Source organism: Neodiprion lecontei, chromosome 3 (assembly GCF_021901455.1).
Source record: "Neodiprion lecontei isolate iyNeoLeco1 chromosome 3, iyNeoLeco1.1, whole genome shotgun sequence".
Taxonomy (NCBI): Eukaryota; Metazoa; Arthropoda; class Insecta; order Hymenoptera; family Diprionidae; genus Neodiprion; species Neodiprion lecontei.
Genome location: NC_060262.1, coordinates 6,261,408 through 6,287,977, shown reverse-complemented (window position 1 = coordinate 6,287,977; position 26,570 = coordinate 6,261,408). Strand labels below are relative to the sequence as shown.

At 38.9% G+C, this 26,570-nt stretch overlaps 1 protein-coding gene across 1 annotated transcript in view; it reads left to right on the top strand.

Annotated features, from left to right (window-relative positions):
* Positions 1-25,657, top strand: part of LOC124293678 — a 164,828-nt gene extending 139,171 nt beyond the window's left edge. Inside the window, exons 2-5 of the mRNA XM_046735588.1 lie at positions 17,444-18,142; positions 18,386-18,436; positions 19,149-19,411; positions 21,955-25,657. Coding sequence (XP_046591544.1) covers positions 18,087-18,142; positions 18,386-18,436; positions 19,149-19,411; positions 21,955-22,004 — 420 coding nt within the window. The 5' untranslated portion in view covers positions 17,444-18,086 and the 3' untranslated portion in view covers positions 22,005-25,657. The remainder of the gene's footprint in view (positions 1-17,443; positions 18,143-18,385; positions 18,437-19,148; positions 19,412-21,954) is intronic.
* The last annotated feature ends 913 nt before the right edge of the window (positions 25,658-26,570 follow it).

Here is a 26,570-nt window from a genome sequence, read left to right as displayed (position 1 = left end):
CATTCGAAATAGCGATCAAGAATTTTTTATAACTTTTCAAAGATCATGTTTCACAATCGCAAATTATTTCCAATTTCCAGGGTCAGTGTTAAATATGTTTCCAAATTTACAAGCGAAAATTCGTATGCGACAACATTTCCGAACATCAAGTAGGTCTTGGCATGCGAATTAGCAATTTTTACCAATTTTGCAATTGCCATCCCCCGAATTAGTGATTTATTTCCAAGTTCGGGGGTCAGTTCTGATTTCGTTTCCAAATCTACAAGTTAAAATTTGCATGCAACGATGTTCCAGAGAAGTCACAGTGCACCTTTGCGCATGCGTTTTGCTTCTAGCGCCTCAAGGTACGAGTGTCAGCGGTGCTCAGTCGCGTGCTGCGCGTAGCCGCTAGCTCTGACCGCTAGTTTCAGCTTCATAGTTACTTGCGGTATTAGAAAAGAGAACAGAACATAAGGTACGAGACACGTAGCTCACGCAGAGCATACTGCGAGAAAAATAAGAAATGAGAAAAGATATAGTAAAGATATAATAATACAAGTAAATTCGTGGGTTCATAGAATAAACAAAAGAAAACCACACTTACGAAATAGTAGAAAAGTCGTAGAAACAGAAATTAGGTTGTAAACTCGGTAGGCTGAACGTAGAGTTTGCCGCGTCGACAGATGATCCTGACAATCTCGTGTCATTTTCGGCGTGCTGCTGTCACTCGATTCGCGTTCTTTGTTGCTCTGCGCTGATTGGGCCAGCAGATCACGTGAGACAACTTCGCTCGTCTTCTCCACATGCGTGGTCTTATATTGAATTATCGATCCATCGCGTAATATTTGGAGAGGTTAGGGTCAGCCGCTTCGCGCTAGGTGTGAGAGGGAAAAGTGTACCCCCCTCACGGTATTGCGATTTGGATGCATGAGAAGGTCATGCAGGTAAAACGATGACAATAATTCTACTCAGGGTGCGACTGTATTATTGAAAAGGTACAGATCCTGTTCTGACTCCTTGCCGTGCTGGAACTATCCGTACTAACTATATCTTCTTCGGTGTAGATGTATATTGGTGGAGGACAACTATTGGAACATCTTGGTGGCGATGATTCTGACACGGTGTTTCCATCCACAAGTCTGACGTGGCCCACTACTTGCTAACTCTGGGCTTGTTTTCGCGCAGCAACCCTTTGTCAAAATGTGTGTAACAAGCAGACACGTTCTTTTCGATAGTCAACGGAACAGTAGACGGTATGGTAGGCTTAACTCTAGGTTGGAAGTGGCGTCGATGGGTGGACGGCACCATCGGCGACACATCCTAGCGGCAGTTCCGGTATTTCCATGGTTCGACTCCTGGCCCATAAGTCTAGACAATGGGAGCTCTGGGTCTTGTATCGTTTCCAAATCTACAAGTTAAAATTTGCATGCAACGATGTTCCAGAGAAGTCACAGTGCACCTTTGCGCATGCGTTTTGCTTCTAGCGCCTCAAGGTACGAGTGTCAGCGGTGCTCAGTCGCGTGCTGCGCGTAGCCGCTAGCTCTGACCGCTAGTTTCAGCTTCATAGTTACTTGCGGTATTAGAAAAGAGAACAGAACATAAGGTACGAGACACGTAGCTCACGCAGAGCATACTGCGAGAAAAATAAGAAATGAGAAAAGATATAGTAAAGATATAATAATACAAGTAAATTCGTGGGTTCATAGAATAAACAAAAGAAAACCACACTTACAAAATAGTAGAAAAGTCGTAGAAACAGAAATTAGGTTGTAAACTCGGTAGGCTGAACGTAGAGTTTGCCGCGTCGACAGATGATCCGGACAATCTCGTGTCATTTTCGGCGTGCTGCTGTCACTCGATTCGCGTTCTTTGTTGCTCTGCGCTGATTGGGCCAGCAGATCACGTGAGACAACTTCGCTCGTCTTCTCCACATGCGTGGTCTTATATTGAATTATCGATCCATCGCGTAATATTTGGAGAGGTTAGGGTCAGCCCCTTCGCGCTAGGTGTGAGAGGGAAAAGTGTACCCCCCTCACGGTATTGCGATTTGGATGCATGTGAAGGTCATGCAGGTAAAACGATGACAATAATTCTACTCAGGGTGCCACTGTATTATTGAAAAGGTACAGATCCTGTTCTGACTCCTTGCCGTGCTGGAACTATCCGTACTAACTATATCTTCTTCGGTGTAGATGTATATTGGTGGAGGACAACTATTGGAACATCTTGGTGGCGATGATTCTGACACGGTGTTTCCATCCACAAGTCTGACGTGGCCCACTACTTGCTAACTCTGGGCTTGTTTTCGCGCAGCAACCCTTTGTCAAAATGTGTGTAACAAGCAGACACGTTCTTTTCGATAGTCAACGGAACAGTAGACGGTATGGTAGGCTTAACTCTAGGTTGGAAGTGGCGTCGATGGGTGGACGGCACCATCGGCGACACATCCTAGCGGCAGTTCCGGTATTTCCATGGTTCGACTCCTGGCCCATAAGTCTAGACAATGGGAGCTCTGGGTCTTGTATCGTTTCCAAATCTACAAGTTAAAATTTGCATGCAACGATGTTCCAGAGAAGTCACAGTGCACCTTTGCGCATGCGTTTTGCTTCTAGCGCCTCAAGGTACGAGTGTCAGCGGTGCTCAGTCGCGTGCTGCGCGTAGCCGCTAGCTCTGACCGCTAGTTTCAGCTTCATAGTTACTTGCGGTATTAGAAAAGAGAACAGAACATAAGGTACGAGACACGTAGCTCACGCAGAGCATACTGCGAGAAAAATAAGAAATGAGAAAAGATATAGTAAAGATATAATAATACAAGTAAATTCGTGGGTTCATAGAATAAACAAAAGAAAACCACACTTACAAAATAGTAGAAAAGTCGTAGAAACAGAAATTAGGTTGTAAACTCGGTAGGCTGAACGTAGAGTTTGCCGCGTCGACAGATGATCCGGACAATCTCGTGTCATTTTCGGCGTGCTGCTGTCACTCGATTCGCGTTCTTTGTTGCTCTGCGCTGATTGGGCCAGCAGATCACGTAAGACACCTTCGCTCGTCTTCTCCACATGCGTGGTCTTATATTGAATTATCGATCCATCGAATAATATGTGGAGAGGTTAGGGTCAGCCGCTTCGCGTTACGTGTGAGAGGGAAAAGTGTACCCCCCTCACGGTATTGCGATTTGGATGCTTGTGAAGGTCATGCAGGTAAAACGATGACAATAATTCTACTCAGGGTGTGACTGTATTATTGAAAAGGTACAGATCCTGTTCTGACTCCTTGCCATGCTGGAACTATCCGTATTAACTATATCTTCTTGGGTGTAGATGTATATTGGTGGAGGACAACTATTGGAACATCTTGGTGGCGATGATTCTGACACGGTGTTTCCATCCACAAGTCTGACGTGGCCCACTACTTGCTAACTCTGGGCTTGTTTTCGCGCAGCAGCTCTTTGTCAAAATGTGTGTAACAAGCAGACACGTTCTTTTCGATAGTCAACGGAACAGTAGACGGTATGGTAGGTTTAACTCTAGGTTGGAAGTGGCGTCGATGGGTGGACGGCACCATCGGCGACGCATCCTAGCGGCAGTTCCGGTATTTCCATGGTTCGAATCCTGGCCCATAAGTCTAGACAATGGGAGCTCTGGGTCTTGTACTACGCATGTGTGATTCTATTCACCATTTCGGCAATCATCCATCCACAGTAGGATTTGCGGCATTCTGCCCTCTGTGGCTGATGGTATAACGGTGGTGATCTAATAAGTGATCTCCGTACTGCGATATCCGATTCCTCCAAAAGATGTTCTTGTAGACAGGTGCCTAGTGTTATATAAAATTAAAAAATAGACAAACATTAACTTAATAAATTGATGTCACTTTAAATTACCTAGTTATTTATTCGGAGTACTGGCCTCAGACATGCCTTCGTCATGTTTCGCGCTATTCGGCGGAGTAAGGAGTGATTTACTTTAACCCTCGTGATGGAGTATAAAATACCACGTCACAAGCTATTTAAAAATTTGACGATCTGTGTTACACATATAAGATTCGTAAATTCAAATGATTAAATATTTGAAACGCAACTTTTTCCTCGATGAGTGACAGTATCGTGTTCTTGTGTCTCAAGAAGCGGTTAGTTTTAGTACAAGATAATATAATCTGGGTTTCGCATTATCAAACATTGCTGCTTTTCCTTTATGTAGTTTGTTTTCCTACTCACCATACTTTCATGAGAGAATAAGTGTGAAAATTCAGGATAAACTCGCCTTACAGTAGGCATGATTTAACTTAACTTAGAGTGACTTTTAATTTTTAACCTATACTTGCCACCCCTGAAATCTATACGTAATGACGAAAAAATAGTGTCTACATTATTTGAAATTCTTAGCTTGATCGAAACGGGCGCTGAAATCAATTTCAATTAGAAAATGTTTTTTTTTTTCAATGCGCAATTTTCGAGTAAAGGAAGAAAACCATTGTTTGATTCATTTTATTTGGTCAGAAATAAGGGAAAAATCTGGGATGACAAGAAAAAAAAAAAAAAATCAAATATTTTCAGCAGATTAATGTACTTGATGGTGTTCTTATCACATTACAACGTTGTACAGAGTATATTTGTTTTACATAAAATGCTTATCTATGTTATAAACGTTATAACAGTTCATATGTCATTGATGGGTTTAAAAACAGTCGCTGTAAAAAAAAATGTTTATTTAGAAAAAAGATGCAGGATGAAATTCTCTACCAAACCTATCTTGTCAAATTGAGTTTTGAGCAAGTTAAAAAAATATTTTTCTGGACAATACTTATCCGGCAAAATTTCTTTTCGTCCCCTTTTTGTTGCAGGACCCTCAATTATAAATTTTCACAAACCTTGTATATAAATTCCCAGCTGCAAAGATAACTGCATTTTTCCCATAAAATTCTTTATTTACGATTCACTTACCCCATAATCACTATCATGAAGATTAGAAAGAAGGTATTTTTAACGTACTTGGCGTTGGGATTTTGCACCAGTGGTGCTTTTAGATGGGATATCACTACTTTTTATAAAAATTTTCTTCTTACTCGTCCGTTTGTATAATGAAATAGTGGCGCGTGTTCTGCGCTTCGATAAGTCCTGTGTGCTTTTGGCACCTCGCTCTAATTTTGATGATGTGTTCTCAACCATACTACATGATGAATGGATGAGTATGAAAGACGTCGGGGCAAGTTTCAAATCACTCAGTTCGCTGGTTCTTGACTTCATCTGTCAGATATGAATAAATGAAAGAGGCGATACGTATTATTCAATTTCAAAAAGTATACACTGTTATTAAAAGATATTTCTGCGCTACCTCTGTCAGCAATTTGACTGATTTATAGCTTTTATCAGCTTTAGTGCTTGTAAAAGTTGTCTTTTAATCCCCGACTTTGCCCTCCCCCCGACCTAGGTGTAACCAGAGTCAATAATAATTGACAAGAACTATACAACAAAAACCGAAGAGCTACCTCAGACGACGAGTTGAAAATTGTTCGCAGCATCCGCGTTTCCGGGAATGAGTAGTTGAAGAAGAAGAAGAAAAAAATAAAAAAGACGAACTCGTTTCCACACCACCGCGGGGGTAAAGTTCAAGGCGCGTTCTTCTACGTGGTATTCCCAGTAGGCTTGATCCAAGGGTCACACGTATTAAAACAACGAAACAATTTATACAGCATTTACATCGCGTAATTAAAAGTGTAATACAATTTGTACAGTAATTACATCGCATGTAATTATTAACTATTTATATTGCATAAAGAATATATATCGTAACGCGGATTTTCTCTGCTACTCAACCACTCGGACAAGCGATCGAGAACTTATCATGTGCGCATCGATTCGATTCATTACGACCCTACTATAAATTCTTAATAACTAACGCGCTAATCCCAAAACTAATCAATATCAGAAATCAAAAATATGTCTCAATTTAACAATCTCAACTTAAGGCGGCTAACCGCGATGTAACCGAAGTTCGAACATTGAGCAGAACCCAAAATTGAACAATTATCGTATCGCTAAATTGAGTGCTCACACATAGCGATACGCGACCTACACTTTCTAAACACGCTAATCCGACTAGGCTCCGTGCAGTGAAATTTGGCTGCATAAAATATACCCAAAAATATGCCTCTACTAAAAACCGTAAGTCGATTCTAAATGTCTACACAATCAAAAGCTACTCCACGCATTATCGCGAAAACTCAAGCTGCTACTACCAAGCAAGAAAAACTGTTCACGCGTCCGCGTCATAATTATTGGAATTAGAATTCTAATTAAAGGATTATAGGTACTTTGCGAGATAGATATTGTTTGACTCACAAAGTACTATTCATGTTCACACCAAATACGTTTTATAATTAATCGACTTGTTGTAGAGTTCCAGTTTTTATTGAGTTGCTTGAGGTTTAGCTATTAGTTGCTAATTATAAGTGAGTCAAATCCATAGTCTTGCGATTTCTGATCACTCGGAATATATTATGCATTATTCAGAGACACGTCCTGACGTTTTGAAATGGCCCTAAATCTTTCGGTGCCTATTCCATCTGGTACGTTTCGTCTCTCGTTCCTGTTGGTGTACCAGTCATCTGGCATTACCCACGGTGTTACTCCGACTCCAATGATGCAGCTCCAGTTTGCTGTTTTCTCATGACGAGATTCGCCTGGTCCGTCTTCCTTGTATAGCTGAAAGCCAAACAAGTATGACGCTCCCATTTGCGATGTTGCGCTGGTCGATGCAGATGTTGGTTGAACGTTACGCTCATACCACTTCATTGTGTCTTCGGTTTCACTAGGTCGTGTCTTGATGACCTGTGTTTCGCCTCCCATCACTTGCTGATTCTTGAATACTGTTTTGTCGATTCTGTAAGTATCGAAACGTCCTACTATATCGGATAGGGAAAGTATATATTTCAGGTTAAACCTGGTCCCGGCTACATATTCAGTGAAGGTTGTAGCGGTAATTCCGTATACAGCTAGACGCTGTCCAATCTCTGGTCTTCCTGGACCAATTGGATAGTATTTCCCGGCTAGTGATGTCGTCTATTCAGTTTGGGGAGGTTTCGCCACTCGAAAATTTGGCGTTGGTTCTAAATCAGGCATGGCTAGTGACATAACCATATCTCCCGCTATCCCTAGACTTGGGATTTCTTCGAACATGTTATGTGTGTCCGTTGTGATCGCTGCCGCATGGTAGCCTCCAAAGTTTCGGACTACAGTCGTTGGCAAGGGCGGAATCGCTAATAACGTCTCTTTGCCCATGCGATCCTTATATAACAAATTTTAGGATTGGTGGGAAAGAGACCTGAAGGACATTAAAGGTGCGAAAAAGATCAGGTGAAATTTAAAAAGTTGAACAATAGGCAATAATTTCGCGACCACGCTGTCTAGGCTGGTTACCATACATATCTGCCGACCAACTGAATGTTGTAAAACGAGAAAAGCTCGTGTTAAGGGAATTTTTACGCGTTGATTTGCCATCGAGAAAGGTATTTTTAGTTCAATTGTAGAATCCCGAGTAAACATATTGTCTTGCTAGATGTGTACTGGTCACATACCGGAATCGGTGTATCAGTACTTAGAATTCTACAATCGGTCTAGTTATAAAAGCTGACGGTAATTTTATAATTAAATTAATCTGTCGAATTTACTTATTTTAATGTAAATGTATACGTCGCAACAAAAATGGCAAACGAATTTCGAGTATCTTCGTAACTAAATTACCAAAACGGCCAACCGTTAATTGTGCGCTGATCTAAATTGTTTTCGAAATCGGTCCACAGAAAATTAATAGCGCTTACCGGGTCTCAGTGACACTAAAAAATCTCCCACAGTGTAGTCAGACATCCGGGAGGACTTAGCTCTCAATCCAAAAACACCGCTAACAACTATCTCCACTAACTCTCTCGAAAAGTGTCGAAATTCGAACATCGGTGCTACAGGTTGCGAAAAATTACCCAGATCTTATTCGTTCTCGGGTTAAGAAATTTTTGAAGTCTAGCTTATCGCTAACGTTGATTTGCTGTCAAGCTGTCGGTGCTCCATCGTTCGCTAGTTGCGTGTCGACAGTTTCCTGACGTTTTACGATGCTGTAATTTTTCGGCTACGACTCGCTGTCCAATATGAGGAAATCTCTTCGGCCTTGGATTCTCTTGCTTTGGGAGTTCTTCGTTGGCGCTCTCTCCACATCCCTTCGATGCGCCGGACTCGCGGTGTAGCTTCGCTCTTTTCTTTCCTATGTCAAAGTTCTTCGTTTATATTGCCGCAACGCGCTGTCAAATTTCCCGCTCACTCCATGCCTGCTGTCGCGTATACTCGAAACAAAAATAAAAAAAAATCTTCAAATGTTTAATTCGCTACCCTGTAAAGTGTCCCGTATCGGAGTCTGGATGTGTGTCTCCAGTGCAGATTCAACCCTTCATCCTACGTTTATGCCCTTGTAGCTATGAAGATTTAACCCTCTACCCCAAATACTCAATCCTTTGTACATGTACATTCCTATACCTACAAAAATCTGACCCCTTACAGCCTTCCCTCCCCCCTTCCATTAAAACTCGACAATGGAAATTGGTGCGCGAACCTCACAGGGGGCTGAAGCTTCTCTAGTATATACATATATATATATGTCAGATTACACGAAATTTAATTCACTGACTGCCGCAGTGACACGGTTAAATACAGTTTTATTGCATATGCAGGTCAATGATACAATATTCAAATATCGGTGTAATGATCTAGAACGTCTTCTCTCGGTCGTGGTCCCAAAAGAAGTGTGTCAAGCCTCCTTTTCTTTCCACTTCCAAAAATCGCCGTCCCTCCGTCACGTAAGCCATTAGTTGTTTTTACCCTCCACACCACCCGTAAGGGGGTGAGTCTGTTCCCAGAAATGCACCCATAAGGCGCAACCTCTTCTGCAGCCATAGAGCCCGATCCCTTGGCGCCTCGCACTTGGGTTTGCATAAGCATCGGCCGGGAATCGAGAACACTGTTTGGACGCAGCGTCGCTTGAAAATCTCGAACTCCTTGGCGATGCGACATATATATTAATTTATAGTATAGTAATTTAAAAAAGAGCGCCAGGATAAGAGTTATGCATCAAGACTTCGAGAGGGATCATCCAAACAAGTTGAGATTCCGTGACCCGATGAAAGATAACTGGTAGTGGTTCGTCAGAAAGGTCATTCAAGGACTATGGTTTTGAATTTGAGCTTCAACGTTTCGATCGGGTGATCCATTTTAACAGGCGGTGGGGAAATCTTGCAGGTAACCACTAAATTTATTATTTTTCGCTCACTGTGAGCTTCGCTAACCCCCGTTTATTGTGTTGGGGTTTTAGTCGTACATGACTATTGAAATATATGTGAACGCTGACAAAATATGACAACAGGTGACTCTTGGATCGGATTGTACTTTCGATGAAAACATTTCCTGGAACTTACAAGTTTTTGTAATTGTTATCGAACAGTTTCTAATTGACAAACGGTTAAATAGATACCGAATCGTAAAATTACTGTAGCAAAAAGCATCATTTATCTTTTGAAAGCCTTTTGTTCGCGACTGATTATTGCGAGATTAGTCTACGATTATGTTGTGACATGTAGATACGTTTATTGGAACAGATAATTTGCAGTGTTGCACTTTTCTTTAACGCCGATCGATGCTTCAAATCAAATGTGGATATTGTGAAATAACAGTAATTTTTTCAAAACCACGGTCTTTAAGTGGTTGCTGAGGTGAAGGATTCCTCACGTAAACTTTGTTCCAAGTCTTTGGTATATTTGGACACAAGATTCATAGCACCAGTTGCTATTTAGTTCGAACTCCACGTCGAGAACTTATCTAAAAAGTTGATTTTTCGATGAAGCTGACTTCGACGCTGCAATTCTGTACTCAAAGTATCAATGACGGCATTGTATATGTTGGTTTGGAATTGTTCTCGAGCATTCGGCGACTATATCATTTAAAGTTTCTTGATTGAATTTCATTTCCAAAGTGTTATTTTTGGCTTTCTCCTGTTTGAGATTTTTGTCTATGTAATTGTTGAACTTGTTTGAGACAAATAATTCAACATAGTCCAAACGTGTCATTGACTGTGGTACTGTCGGGTGATTAGTGAATGATTGACGCCAGAGATTATGGTTAACAGTAATATGGGATTAACAAATACTTTATTAACGAGAAAAGTCAGGTTACAGAAATTAGGATGGCGTAGTAGGAATGCGAAAGGCAGGGAAAAAATGAAGCTAACTAATATGTGCGTATGCACGAAGAGCGCGGCGAAGACTGATCAAAGATGTGAAAAAGTGCAGGCTCGCCCCCGAGTCGAGGCGAAGAGTCAGCGTCGCGCCATAAATGCCACATGTAGGGAAATTCCCGGCCCTGTCAAACCTTTGGCTCTCTCAGCTAGCGAGGCGAGGCCTGGGGCCGGATTCCGAACATCAAGTGAGTTCGTGTTCGTCTTTATGGAAACGGAAATGTGTAGTGTGATGTCAATCTCTTCTTTTCTGAATAGTGTATGGCTCAGGAACTTGCGGTTTGTGCCATCTAGCGGCTAATAAATCGTTCTCTATCTGCTCGTGGTAGTTGCCCACCCACTAGCACCCCGTGTTATTTCTATTATTTTTTTGCCTGTGGTGACGGTTTCTAACGTAACCTCCTATGACGCTTTGACCTCCTCGGTGACAAGTGAGTACAACAAAATTCGCATTCTAGTAAAATAACTCTAAAATAAGAAGTATACAGTATACTCAACACCCAACCTTTTGAAAAGGAATAAGAGGTTATGTATGGTTAATACAAACAAACGTCAGAACTAACATCTATTTTTCTCTCTTTTCTTAGCTATCGCCGTCTATCAACAGCGTGTGCCACTTCGTAACAATATTTAACATCGATAAGCTCTGTACCGACCGTGATGTTCATTAACCATCGACTATAATAACAGTATGGAGAACGGAAAACCGTAGAACTCACTAACTCAAACTCACTTGATGGTCGGAATCCAGCCCCTGTATGTAAGACCGTGGTCATGAAAGAGATAGAGGTCCTAGCCAGAGGGCGCGCGCGTCGCGCTGCTCTCGCTCCGTCTCTCCGCCTCTCCGCCGACCGGCCGCCGAGTCAGAAAATCTCCAACGCTCAGCGGAAGCGGATGTGCCGGTCTGATCCTCGCTCTACTTTCTCAAACCAGTTTTCCGTGTGTTTCCACAATCGATTCTCATCCTTTTCTTTGTAAACGTATTATTTACCCGCAAGAAAAGTAAGTACGGACGAAACAAAATATAACCTTACCGATGAACTCGACGTGCACGGCTCCGAATTATTCACGACCTTCCCATGGTACGGCGAGTCTCAACTCGACAATTTTCAAGAACAGACATTGCATTAATAAATATTGATACCGATACTGTTTTTTTCGCAAATGCGGGAGAATAGTGCTACTTTTTTCCAACAAATGATGAAGAAAAGTAAAGAGGGAATATATGCCGCTTTTGTTCCGCTTTTCATGTTGGAAAGGGAACATTACGATTGAGTCAGAAACAAAAAGGTTTTGCTCATTATACAAAGACATATCATTGCTGTGCACGTTTTACCCAGTTTAAAGAAAAATTATTTTCAATCATTTAAAAACAAGCTTCAAATACTGTTTAATTATTTTCAAAGTGTATTATACTTACCGATTTTTTGCTAAAATTTGTTTGTCATGTTGATTTACACTCAACTAGTGATTCAGATTCTTTCGTTGACTAACTTTTCAAAGGTATACAAAATATCAATTTGTATCACGTACTGTTGTATTTTTTCGTAACAGTTACGAAGCAGTATGAGTATGCAATAACCATTGATCTTCTATGCGGTGTTGTTTTGTAGTCATGCTTCAGAAATTACAATATTGTCACAGGCAACTTAATTGTCAGTAAAATTGATAGTGAACGCGTACTTAAAAACGCTTGTCGTTACATGTCATGATCAGATTTTTGCACGAATCTTATTCAATTTTATGTACAATGGTCGAGGTGGCATTATTGACGCGTATTTTATTCTGGTGACAATTTTTAGTATTACATACACCTGTGTAATACATATAGATTAATGATAGTTTTTCAGAAGTTGCATTTTGCATCCGTAGCTTCTAAGATATTGCGTATATTTCAAAAGGTAACAAAATCCGTAGCACCTCATTTATAGTGTGAAATTCTATAATTTACTTCACTAACATATATTCATTTTGTGATTTATTTTTTAACGCGGCGAAGCTTTTTTTCAAATAATATGTACAAAGACAGTTTATTTATCCAAGAAAATTTTTGGATGCTTACTTATATCGATTTAGTTATTTATGGTTTTTTTCTTTGCGTAGATGCTTAATGGTAACATTATATGAATAACAGTTTCCTGTTGACTTGTTTACAATCTCTTTTTTGGCCTTCTAGGTATATATAGAATTATTCCCTCACTCATCCATTCATACCGCTTCAAAAGGTTGTCACTGGAGCAGTGAAATACATGTAAATTAGTTTATAATGAGTACGTGAGTATTTATATTATCGTTATTTGTTTATATATAAAGAAGTAGGAAGAGAAAATTATCAATTAACCTCACGTTTATATCGAACCATAATAACTCCATAACCAAGATTACCATTTCAATTCAACATTCTGAGGTCGAGAAAATACGATTCATCATCTTTATTTCGAACTGTAGATGTTATTCGAAATGAGGTGGAGATGAGATGAGGTGATCGAAGATGATCATAGAAGAAATTTATCGTTGATATCTTTTTCGTAGACTAAACCTTTATATATTTTCTTCAACTTCGTTTTCATAGTTCTTTATATATTAATAATGTATTTAGTTACAAGTTGCGATGGCATTTATAAGAATAAATGTAGATTACCAAATCTCCGCCACATTCACATTGTTCAATTAAGCCTTTTCTCTCGAAATTTAAATTTTCTACGTATTGAATGCCTTCTTCATATTAATGGATTAAGTTAATCTTGTTTCATTTTAATTTAGTTGTAACATCAGTATTAAAGAGATTTATATTTCACAACGGTTAAATTGTACTACTTGACTAAAGAACTTCTTTACATGTTATCTCTATCGCTCGTCTTCTCAAAAGTGATCGAGTCTTTATATCTGTTTCACTTGCTCTCTTAGTAATCAAATTTATATTATACCTCCAGAGTCAAAATTCTCACTACGCGGTGAATTTGAACTAAGAGTTCTCTTCACAATAGTCACACCAATTAACTACCGACGTGAAATGTAATTTTCTACATTTCCAACTATCGCTGTTTTAATATTCAATTTCAAAATAACGAGCCAGAAAAATGCTTCAAGGAACTTTGATTATCACAATCACATTATAGGAATTAATTTTGCTCCGTTTTCAAATTATATTCTTATGTAAAACGCAATGCGGTGATATTCGTAATGACGCCGATAAGAACTACTCGACAACGAGAAGATGCACTCCAGTTTCGTTCGTTGGAATCTAAAATGAAGGCTTGTGGCTTCCCAGTTCCACCAACTGTAGGGAACGCTTTCAAAAGAACGCGAATTTACGAACAATCGACCACTGATCGTTTATTCACTACATCATCTAGAAATCTTCGTATTCGTGAATAGTGGAACAACAAGACGGAGTGGTTGAATTCCACAATAAAAAACAAATGTCCAATTAACATGAAAAAGCTTTCACCAAGGCAAGGCTTCGCATGCGTGAATAGTTGAACAACGAGATGGAATGGCCACCAGAGGATGCTTCTATCCTACGTATTTCGATTAGTCTGAGATGAAAGACTACGAACGTAGTTAACGACTGATTTACCACCGATCGCTTATTAACTGGATCATCTAGAAATCTTCGTATGTGTGAAGACTTGAACACCGAGACGGAGTGGCTGACTTCTGAAATCAAGAACAAATTTGCAATCAACATGAAGAGGCCATCACCCTGGCCAAAAGAGTTGCCTGCTGCAGATATTTTGCAAGTTTCATCAAACGCGGCGAATGCTTCTAAGAGAACGTACGTACATAATGATCAGGCGAAATTAGATTCAAGACGTGTCATTCAACTCACTTATCCAACATGGTCTGGTTATTTCATGAGAATAGTAATTGGATCATATAAAAATCTTCGCATGCATGAATAGTTGAATAACGAGATGGAATGGCAACCAGAGGATTCTTCTACCTTACGTGTTTCGATTAGTCTGAGACGAAAGACTTCTAGTGTAATTGATGAACGATTGACTACTGATCGTTCATTCACTGGATATTTAGTCAGTGAATCATCTCGAAGTCTTCGTATGCGTGAATAGTTGAACAACGAAATGGAATGGCCATGTAAGGATTTTTCTACACTACGTAATATGATTAATCAGAATTCAAGGACTTCAAGTGTAATTGAAAAGAGAGGATTTTACCCCGGAATGTCAGGCTCTCATACTCCATCTGGTCTAGAATCAAATATCAGGGGGTACATTCATCATCTTCCTTTAACGTTCATTTGGTTTACGAGTACTTCAAGCTTATGGTTAGTACTACCGAGTGAACAGAATCTACGGGTCGATTGTATCATTTGTCTTAACTACTGTTTTGAATCATCGCGTTTAATGGTGCCAACCGAAGTTCATAACCGCCTGCAGGCTCACCAGTATATTATGCATCACAGCGTTGAAGACTAACGTTGCATTATGGGAATTACCCTATTTACACTATTTCCTGAATATGTTAAATACACTTATAGGTTAGATTAGTCAACAGTATAGTCTAAGTTAGATCAATTCATTTTTCCCATATTTGTTTCTGTATGTTGATTCATTAATGGTGATTACAGTTCAGTACTATTCACTGACCAATATTCACCCATTATTAGTTTAACAATTTCTTATAGATAATTTTCCAAAAACTTGATATTATGCGTAATTAGAATTTATGTAATTTTACTTAGTACACGAGTAATACAGCTAGATAGTATATTCAAGTTCCTCGGAGTACTGTTTTTCCTTTTTGGTCTTTTACCACCTCACGTTACATTGGTTATTCAGTACTCGTGGAGGTGATTAGCGTCATCCACTTATTTGCACTATTTTCCTCATATTCACGATTTTTTTTATAGTATACCTAAGTGAACGGCCGTTATTTCGAACAAATAATGTAATAGTAGTTTAATCTACGATTTATCTTACAATTAGTTGTGGGTATTTCACTAGCAAACCCAATAGAAGGTTAAGTCTTTTTTCCGATATCGAATCTTGATTTTTAATTCTCGATTGTTTTCTGAATTCTTATCCTTTAATTTCCAAAATCGTTTGATTATAATACACAATTATATGTCTTATACATCTTTCAAAAGAGTAAGATTTCGCCGCTCTGTGGCGTATAGCTTGTAAGTATAGCATTTTTGGATTATATAAGCATCTTTCGACAGAGTTGTGCCAAAGTGTAAACGATTTTTCGTTATTTACGCTAGATTATTTTTAGGTTTAACTCGCGATACAATATGTATAAAAAATTGCCACCAGAATGATATATCTACGAGTACGTGTGCCAATGGTGCATCAAATCTGATTTTAACATGTGGCATATCAGTCTACATCAAATCTAATGTTTCCCTGACTGACCACATCATTTGTCTTGAATTTTTATTATATTTATAATTCATTTAACGAATTTGAATAACAACTGATACGAAATGAAATTATCTGAACAAGTTTCAGTACTCAATTCTGGTTATCCTAAAAACCAAACTGACAATCGAGAAATAATTCTCCGGAACTAATGTGGACTCGTTTCTCCGAACTTCGGACCCTTCCACAGAGGTTCCGGTTCCTGAACCTTTGCTACCGAAAAAGCGGAACCTGGACTTTTGATAGATGCCAACGCTTCAACCGAAAGCTGTATTGCCACAAAAAGACGGCGCAAAAACTGATTCACGTTTTTGCGATTACAGACTTGTTTCTGGTTATCGAGAAACCTAACCGACGATGGATAAATTATTTTCCATGACGAATGAAATCAGCATATGCTGTTTCGTTCCGTACGATGCTTTAGGAGTTTTAAAAATATTCACACTTGACGCATCGTTCGACGTCGCATTTAGCAACGAAGATGACAAGTCAAACGAGATCTGAAGCCGCCGCACGATCGCTGAACGTAATTATTTACAATGGAACAGATTTAAGGAAACAATGTATTGACTCGTAAGGTAGAAAGTACACGTACTTCATTTCTGCGTGAATTAATATTTGGCACCTGGTGCGAATTAGAGGTTATGATTGTGACGAAAAATACTCGGTATGCAAAAATCATTTTCCGGGAGCAATTCATATAAATTATCACAATTCACAATTTGGTGACACAGCCATTGGACGAGACCATATTGAGCTACGCAATCGAAATCAACGCCATTTATACTTAGCTCTGTATCAAGACCCGAATGAGCTGATTGTTTTAAATCGTTTATTGTGGGTTTGCTGATGTTCGATAATGAGTTCTCGACGGTCGATATTCGATAGTTTAGTCATTATTAATTGGAAAAATCGGCTAGAGAATTTTTGTGACATTAGTCCCTTATAGTCATATTTTGCCATCGAATAGAGTTCTACTTTTGCGGAATCGTTTGCGGATGTTTATTACCATTTCCCCAATCTTAAATAGTCCCTCAATTATCTTTAAAAATTGAAAAAAAGATTTCTCCCTCAAGAAAACAAACTAAAACGAATGTAGTTAGGAACTAGTTCCGGGAGCTCGTACAATTCCATCGCATCTAACTTACGACAGTTCCTCATTAACTGTAAATTGTATTGAAATTCACCAATACAATGATTCATCGTACGGAAAATTACGTTAATGCAATTTACAGTTAATGAGAAGCTATCGAAGTTAAATGCGCCACGGCTGCCATGGACAAACTCAAGGGACTAATGCCTCACTACAAATGTTTTAATTTTTACGACTAGCAAGCATCTGGATTGCGTCAAAAAACACCTACAAACGACCAACAAAGGATTACAGAAAGCCTTACAGAAAATTGAATATTAATGGATCATATCCGCTTGTTTGTACTCCGTCATTGAGCTGAGTTGAGATCTCCTCGTCATTGCGTCTTTTCGACGCTACCTGTAATATGTTTCAAGTCATTTCGATTTACTTTGCAATTTGATAGAGAATTCCCTTGTTTTTATGTACTTTACAAATACATGTCCTATTTCTTTGGTAACTTTGACTTGTTCTACGTTATCGCGGTCAGAATATGATAGAAACTTCTGAGAGCCCTGCCTGACGGGCAATTTGGCTTGACAAACTTGTGCCTGGATACATCATCATTGCTCCATTTATTTTGTACATTCCATCTGTGAGTATCCGCTGACTTATAAGTTAATTGGTTTTTTTTTTTTTTTGTACATAATTACAAACTACTTGGTTGTATGTTACAGTTACATGGTCTAGTTCGTATTGAATTTCCATTACCAACCCAAGGCCCGCGATGATTTGAGATATTGGCAGGCTCAATTCCTCCGTTTCCGTCAGGGAACACCACCTTACCTATGTAACGGTTGAAAGTAACGCATGGTGAGTCAGGTAGGCGCTATGTCATACATCTACTGATTTGCCCATCCGAAGCATCTGCATTTATACTAAAATGTAAGGAAATAAGGTGGAACAATACATTATACGCTTTAGGTGAACCAATCAGAAAACACATCGGCGGTGACATCATAAAGGCACCAAATTCTAACCTAAATAACGTCAACGTAATTATCCTTTGTAGGTCATGAAAAAAACTTGATATTTTGTCCTTCAGCGTTTATGACTGGTATTTTCAGCAAACAGAATATTCGAAACTAAATAAGAAACCTCAAGCAATCTACTTACGTGCAATCAGTTGTCAGATACACGGGTACCATGTTACATTTCTGTGACGACATCTTTGATATGCGCAGATTGTAGATGTGCAGTTTTTCAATTTCTTCATCATCTCTTACCAGATTCTTTGCCGTCGGAGTTCGAATCGTGCATCCTAGTCGCACCGTCTTGGTTCCCAATTTAAACTTCCCTGACGCCTGATGATGACCGCCAATGTCCCATTATCATCGTAAACTTCTTTTTACTTTTCAGGAAACGCCTCCACAATGGTAATAATTTGACTAAGGATCTTATAACACATAACAACCTTATATACTTTGTGTTTTTGCAACATGCTCTACCTGCTTCGTAATGTCAAACTCATCTGTTTCTTGTTTGTTTATATTTCTGCCAGCTGACTTGTGTCAGTTTGAAACTTAGCCTCTGCCAACTCTGAAATATCTTGTCTCCTATCCCTGCCTTGATTCCACGTTACGTGTACGCAATAACTATTTTACATACAATTGAAATAGGTTTACATGGAACCGGCCGCGTTTCGCTCCTGGAATCGAATTTTCTAATAGGTAAGTTACACTTCCTACTTGCTTCTTTAATTATATATTATAGAATTTCGATATTTTTTGGAAGAAATTTAAATCATTTGATAGATTGAGTAACCCTAAGTCTCCCATCTTGAAGTTTGTCATCTTGTTAGTTGCATCAAACCTATCCGCACGAATTTTGCCTTTTCGATCAATTCGCTTATTCCCGATAACAATCTTATAGTTTAATGGAAGTTTTTAATTGATCCTGAAGGATCCACACTTCCCAAAATCGTTTCGGTTTTTCTAACGCGTACACGATTGCTAACAATTCTTTTTCCGTAGTGCAATAATTAAGTTCTGCTCTTTTCATTTTACTACTACGGAAGCCTATTATTAAATGTTCTTGATTTTTATTTACCTATTATAAAAATGTACCGATCACGTAATACCAGCATTACATCGAGGATAATATCTTTTACTAGGTGTATCGTCATTGGCTTGCAAAATAATTTTTTTATTCCTTCAAATTGCTCATCACGCTCAGCTGTCTATTTCTATTTCATGCCCTTTTTGTATAAATTAGAATTTGAGGCTGGAAGAATAACGCGGGTAAAGGTTTGCCGATTTTCATTCAAGAAATTCACCAAATTTTTACTATAGATCCAAGCAAGTAACTGAATAATGTTACTTGTTATGAATTTCAATTACGATACTAGTTCCTAATGTAATATTTTCAATTTCATTATTCTAGTTGCCACCAAGACTTTATCATGAGCAGCTTGGAGTGTGATGTGCTGGCCGTGATGTCGGAGTGGTCGGTAGAATATCCAACGGACCAACTTGAACGATGGGAGGAAGTGTGGGACTGGATTTTTGAAAAAACATACTGCTTGAAGGAAAAATATGTGGTTACCAGAAGTGGAGAGGCAGTATCCCGGGACTGTTGCGATGGTTTTCTCGATCCCTACTCGACGAGGGAGACCCACTGGCTCGTAGAAAGACACAGTACTCCAGGTATGGTTTTATGCGCAGGTTGCAATCAGCTAGTAGGGCGATTGGCATCGTATAAGTGTAAAACCTGCGTTTCCGAGTATGAATATGTTATGCGGAGGGAAGATTCCATCATGAGGGTTTAATTTACTTGCATGCTTCCTGATTGCTTCCTTCAATTTTTATGGAAGTTGTACCGATGTGGAAGATTCACATACGTCGAAATAATATTTGGGCCTTCGTATTCATTCTGAACCACTCCTTGCCCTCTGGGTCTAGCATAGTAGGTTAGTGAGGCCCACTCCAGTCTTTCACACAAGTGTGGGTAAGAATTTCCATGTAAAAATGGAAGGTACCAATTACGAAACAGGTCAAACAATCGCACGCTAAAGAATGAACTCAGATGAAGGTTGCAGTATGCAGCATCAGGGCAGTTTTAAAACGTCATCCACCTAGAACAGTTCTTCAAAACCCTCTAACCGAGGCAGTTCAAGAAATTTTTTTACCAAGAACACTTCAACGTGAACCTACAATTCGAATAGTTTACAAAATCTCTTAGAAACAAGGCAAGTAAAATAACTCTGCAGGAATGTCGTGCCTGTCTTCTTATTTGAATAAACATCGTTTTCACTGTAATGATCAATCACCATAATTTCGATACAACTAAAATTGAATGAACCTTATCATCGTGTTAAATCTATATTGTGAATTCACCAAATTAATTACCTTCATAAGGACTAAATCAAACTGGAAAATTTACTAAACTATCTTCGTACCGATTTTAGTATATCCGTTAGCGTCCTATCTGGCATTGGTTAATTCTTTTTCTCTACTTTACCATTTTCGCAATTGCAATTGCATCATTCATTAGTCCACCGGCGCCCTATTTGGCCTGGGTGAATTATCCTTCTTTCATTTGAAAAACCTTCCACAAAACACCACGGTAGATGCCACAAAGCTAGATCTGAACAGCTAAGAAAAGGAGGTTATAAATATATACTTATAAAAGTGAATTTTCTGGAGATTTTACATATTCCTTGCTGTTTTAAATTTCTATACTTTCTGTCATGCCGTGAGCGGAGTTACTGTCTTAGGGATAGGAAAGGGTCAGTCTTCCATTATTGGTTGATTTTTGTCTGGTTGGGTATTCGGGCACTGGTCTGTCTATATAAGTCTGTTTCATTGAAAAATTTCGTATTATTACTTTGAATGTCAAGTAAGTCTTGAGCATCACGTACCGCAATCACGAGATCTCCCTTCCTGTCATTCTTTGTCATAGAGACAGCCAAGTATCCCATGTACAAACGTTTCTGGGTGAACTCGCTCATGTTGCTTTGGCAGAATTTGATTTTCCCAGACTGGATGAGCCTGCGCAAATCTGCCATAGGTATGTTGCGTTTTTGCATAGAGTGCTGTTCTATTTACTATATTTATCTCACTTATTATGTGTGTCTTATTAATACTCCGATTCATTTTGCTAATAACGTACACGTTTTACTTCGTGACGAGTCCATCGAAGCTTCGAGATATCCTGCTCAGGTTGCATCAAAAATGAACCTTGCTATTCATGAGGTTACGTTGTTTGACCTTGATGAAGTTTAGTGCTTAGTGTCTGATACTTCGAACTATGAATCCGAAATGTATGTATGGAATTCAATGGCTTACGGAGGAACGATGTGGCGAAGAAGCTCCCGTTTAGAATTAAGTCTATTCCATTTTGCCAATCCCTGATGGGTTTTGGATTGATTACAACCCCAATTATTGATTGACTTTAGTAACGTTGATCAATCGATGATTTTTGAATTATTTCCAGTTGGCATTCGCGGTCCGCTGCCACCATTTTATTTATAAGTAGATCAGTTACGTTCTAGAAGGAACATTGCGAGTTAATTCTGATTCGCTGTCTGATTTAGTTACACCCTTGACTTGCGTAGCTGATGGTATATGAATCTGGGAAATCTGCTGAGCAGCTCCTTAGGACTTCTCGTTCAGCTCAATCAAAGTCTAAGTTTGTCAAGTTTTGGGGAGAGCCAACGATCGTTACGGGCGATTGAACCAATAATCGGTAACAACACTTAGATTTAATACCCGTTTATTCATCCAATCTCCTTCAAGATCTCTACTAGTAGTTTGTTGTACAATTGCTGTACAAATTCATTATTATCACGTATCACAGTCACAAACTGTTACTTAGTCTCGCGGGTCTAAAATGATTGGTCGAAGTTGATTCACTTGATGGTAAGGTTACCAATTAGGGAGTAGAGTCTTGACGGGGTGTAAGCACGAGACGATTGGTTCAGGAAAGCAAGCGGTGAAGCGCTAATTGGTAAATATTCGTCTGGAGGATTACGTCTTTGGGTAGGGGTCAGTCTATATAAGTCTATGTTTGAGGAAGTTTTCTTATTACGCTTTGGATTTCTCGGTCCTAACAAAAATATGACAAATTATTCTCGAAAATAGTCTAAATCTTGAAAATCACTGTGAGTATAGTGGTCTCGTACAATTGCACTAAGTTCAAATCGAAGGGTGTGACTTGATTTTCAAATTGCTTTTTTGTTTTGTTACAGTCATACGTTTCCCTGAAGAGGTTCGTGAACATAAAGGACATCGAAGATAGGCGCTACACCAAGTCACTTATCCGGAGTGAAGCTAATGGTTTGGAAAGATCGGCCCTACATCTTTGAGATTCGCAGGATGCAATAGATTATTGTGGAGTTCGGTGGCTCGTCGAAAGATGGTAATGGGGAAGAGTCCCCGATTTATAACTGGAACCAGGTGGATCGTCAAGGGCCCGAAGGATTGTGGGCAGTTTATAATCCAAATTATGAACATCACTTCAAGTTGCAAGTTTTATTGTAGAATTTGTCAAACTTTTACTTGCTTCCTTTGCAAAATATATATTTTGACATTTTTCTATATTCAATTGTCTGATTGCTTTTTTATTTATATAAGTGAATTGATAGATTATCCGCATTCGCGTCTAGTGCGCTCCAACGATGTAAAGTGTAGCGTAAGAGGATCTCGTCTCTCTTAAGGGGGGGGTAAGGTTAATTCGGTGAAAAAAAAGCATGTTTTTAAGATTTTTTTTTGGCAATACGGATGGTGTTAGTTTATTCAGGCAATCCATACATGATAATGTAACATCTGAACAATATTTCCCTAAATTTTCATTGCAAAATATCAAAAATTGAGCGACTGACGATGAATCTCCGGAGGCGCCTCGAGAAAAAGTTGTTTTGCGGTGCCCATCATAACTCGCAACCAAATCATGTGAAACGAAAAAATCAAAATGCATTTGTTAAAGGAGATCTTTGTCGAGGTATTCACGGGAGGATTTTTTTTTTTTTTCGATTTTTCGATTTTTCGTAGCACTTGGAAGCCAAAAACCAGATTTTCGCTAAAAAAAACGTCTAATTTGCTGTTGTAAAATTGATAATTATTGAAAAAAAAAAAAGCTCCCGACAATACCTGGTGAATAATGTGAAAAAACACTGTGCAAAATTTCAAAACGATTGGTCCAGTAGATTTTTAGTTATGGTGGGCACGGACTTCAAAAATGACAAGTCTCAGAAAAACGCTTTAGAGTTTTGCGTACTGAAAAATTCAACATAAAATTCGATAATTTTTCTATACTCCCACAGAGTCGTCGATGCCAGGTCCGTAGAGCAAAAGGCTTCCATCAAGATGGTCTAGAGCATCTTTTTGCATTTGTCTACGCAAAACTCTTTCTTCTTTACTGTCACGCGCTGCTTGCTCCTCTGCTTTACTAATTCGCAACTCGTCAGCTTGTCGTGCCCATTCGTGAGAACTTGGCCCTGTCGGGATGTGCATCTCTTGCATAAAGGCCAGCAACGCAAAAGAACCTTCATTGAAAGTACATGCAGCTACATGAGCTGCAATTTCAACGATTGTAGCGGTGCCACTGACAGACTTTGGCTAATTTTTCGGGGCATTTTTCGATGTACGAACACGAACGATAACAAAGTAACACTTTCGATGTACGAATTGAAGGAAAACAGAGTCAAAATTTTAGCGTCACTTGTTACTGCTCAGCACGGCGTACAGTGTTTAACTGATGTATATACCATGCCTCGAATATTCTTGACTCTACCTGAACAGACCCGTTCGGTTTTAATTGGGCCGGGTGAGCGCGTCGCGTAACTGTCGGTCAGGTATAAAACCTCATCCCGGAGCAACGGACGCTTACTCATAACTTCCTCAATTTTGCTTCAATCGACTTGAAATTTAAACACAATATTCTTGACATATTGTGCAATCAATTAGAAAAATAAAAAAAAATTGAAAAAAAAAAAAATTTAATACGTTACCCCCCCCTTAATCAAAGAAAGAAAACGGCCTAAGTTGGGACCATCCAGGGAAGGCCTAGGTTGCCTCCTTGCATGAACTCAGGGGGCTATGCGGCTGTCCACGGCAACGTGTGTGGGAAATGTGGCGCACTGTCTGGTCCTCAGAAAACACTGGACTCAGGGTACAAAGAAAAGAGATCTCAGAGACAACGGTTGTGCATGCTAACTCGAGTCTATTCAATTCTTGCACTGAGAAAAGAGTGTTGTTGTAACAAATAAATATAATTCGTTGACTATTTTGAGAAAGCATTGTTAACTGTTGAAAAAATTATTAACATGCAATAAACATGTGTGCTGTTACAACTACAATCGAAATTTTGTAGTATTGGAAGCAAATAGAATACTAACCTCTCACAAAAATACGTTTATTATTGAAAACATAATATAAAATTGTAGCAGGCAAAGTCAGAATTGATTAAAAAAAATTTCTCTTTGACCAAAAAGTTAGCACTAATTTGAGGGAATTTCATTCGTTGTTATTTCGAATGAAGATTTATTAACAGTTACCAAATCTTGTTTGAGGATTCGAAGCTCGTAAACCCACCAATCGCACGTTCCAAGCACGTTCTTTACATTTTACACGCGGTTCGTAGGCCGAGCGGTTGACTTATAATAAAAGCCAGTGTGACAGTCCAACAGTAATGTTATGCAACTGATATTAAAATGTTAGGGCTTATCCGAGCTTCTCCCATTATTTAAATGTTGGCGCAGTGGATTTTCATAGAATTTGTTGGCTCCTTGCGGGCATATATGAATTTGTTACTTCGTTCAATAGTAACCTAAAATATATCTTCATTAGACATTTAATTGTATCTTGTTTTGTGTGTTAGAATTTATTATCCTTCCCATAAAGTAGTCTGTAAGTGAGTTTGTAAGTTATTTTCAGACTTTGGTCCTGATTTAATAGTATCCTCTGTCGATTGAGCTACTTGGTTTTACTGAAATTTTCATTGCTCAACGCAAGTGAATCTTTCGTTATGGTCCAGCATCCATAAAAACAGAAGGAACCAAATGGGAAGTACGTTGGTAAACTGCACGTTAAAGAACAAACTCTAAAAAAACGTTTCACTGTTCAAAAACGGGGTAGGTTTTTTTAAGCCTTTTTGGCAAGCGGTTCAAAACCATTTTTTCACTAGAGAAGTTAATTGTTATAAAATCTCTCAAATCGGGACAAATTCTTTAATATTACTGAAGAAATTCCATATTTCTCTTCTTTTGAAGAATATCATTTTCATATTAATATTAATCATTCTAATTTTATTTCAACTGAATTTGAAGAAACGTCATCATTATGTTTAACTTTTTTTTTATTTGTGAGTTTAAAGACAGAGAAATGAGAAAAATCATATCTCTAAGCAGTGAAGATTTTAAAGTGATTGTTAAATATTTCTCATTTCTTTGCTATTATGTATACATGCATAGTTTCTACCAATGTTCGAAATTTTGACGCGAGTTTCTGATTCTAATTTCGATAATATTATTTTCCGTAGTGTTTCTTGATCAGGTGCTAAGTGTATAATCTGAATTCAAATTCTGTCTTTGTGTTAAAGGAATTTTATTGTGCTAAGAGATGATGCATATATATTGGAGATATGTGTATAATCTGAATTCAAATTCTGTATTTGCATTACAGAAAATTCTTTTCTCCAAGAGGTTCGTACACTTCGTGGAAGGCCGCCGACTTTGAGATGCCGCGACTTACGTCGGGCCAGAAGGGATCGATTTCTACGTGATTCGTTGGCTCCTTGAGGGCAGATGGCGACATGAGTCGCACACCAACGATTGGGATCACCCTGCTTGGTACTCAACGAGGGAACTGTGCGCAGCTTAGGACGAGGATTATTAGTCTGGCACTTCAATTGTTGGTTTTATAAAATACATGTCCAGTCGACATTTAATTGGATCTTGTTTTATGTGTTGGAATTTATTTCTCTTCCCATGAAGTAGTCTGTAAGTTAGCTTGTAAGATATTTTCAGGTTTTGATCTCAATATAGTATTATCCTCTGTCGATCGAGCTACTTGATTTTGCTGAGGTTTGTTCCGTTATCCCGCTATGTTCTGCACTTCGTGATATTTCTGAGAGTGTCCGTATAACGTTTCGATTTTCGAAAATATTTGTGTCGTCTGTGGTGTCGTTGATCGTCTGCATTTCTTGGTCTGCATTCCGTTCTCGCGTTCGTCTAGTTTTGTTCGGTCGCTTGCTCAAGTGTAGTAATAAATTGGTAACGGAATCCCAGACTGCGCCGATAAGCAATGAGTTCTATCCGTACATTGAATCTGCAATACGTACTTGTGGAGACACCAGTTTCGCCTGAATAGAATCTTAATAAGATCTGAAATATCGACCTGCGACAAAAGTCGATATGAAATGTGAATGTAAACGTGATTTTGAGTAACCTGGCGGAAATGTTAGTTTTGTTTCGCGAACTCTTTCTCTCTGATAGATCATTCTGAATCACAGAAATCTCACATTCAGAACCTTCAAAGTTCAGTACAACTAAGCATGTGAATAACGAATTTGTAAGATACAATCTCAGGAGCCGATTTGCAGAATATCTTGTAGATGTTAACCGTTCAAAAATCGGCAGAGAAGTGAGGCTTTCCATTCTTGCGAAAATTTTCGCGATTTTGAAAAGTGCTAACATGAATTTTTTGGTGCGCTATTCCGACGTAATTTTGCTAGAAAAATCGATTGGGCGCAGTCCCAATACGCTGCGATCGACGCATCAAAAGTTACAGCCAAAAAACGAGGACCTGAGTTTTCGACGTTTCTTAGCAGGATTTTTTTGCTCGCCATTTCTCTCCTCTTGGTCCT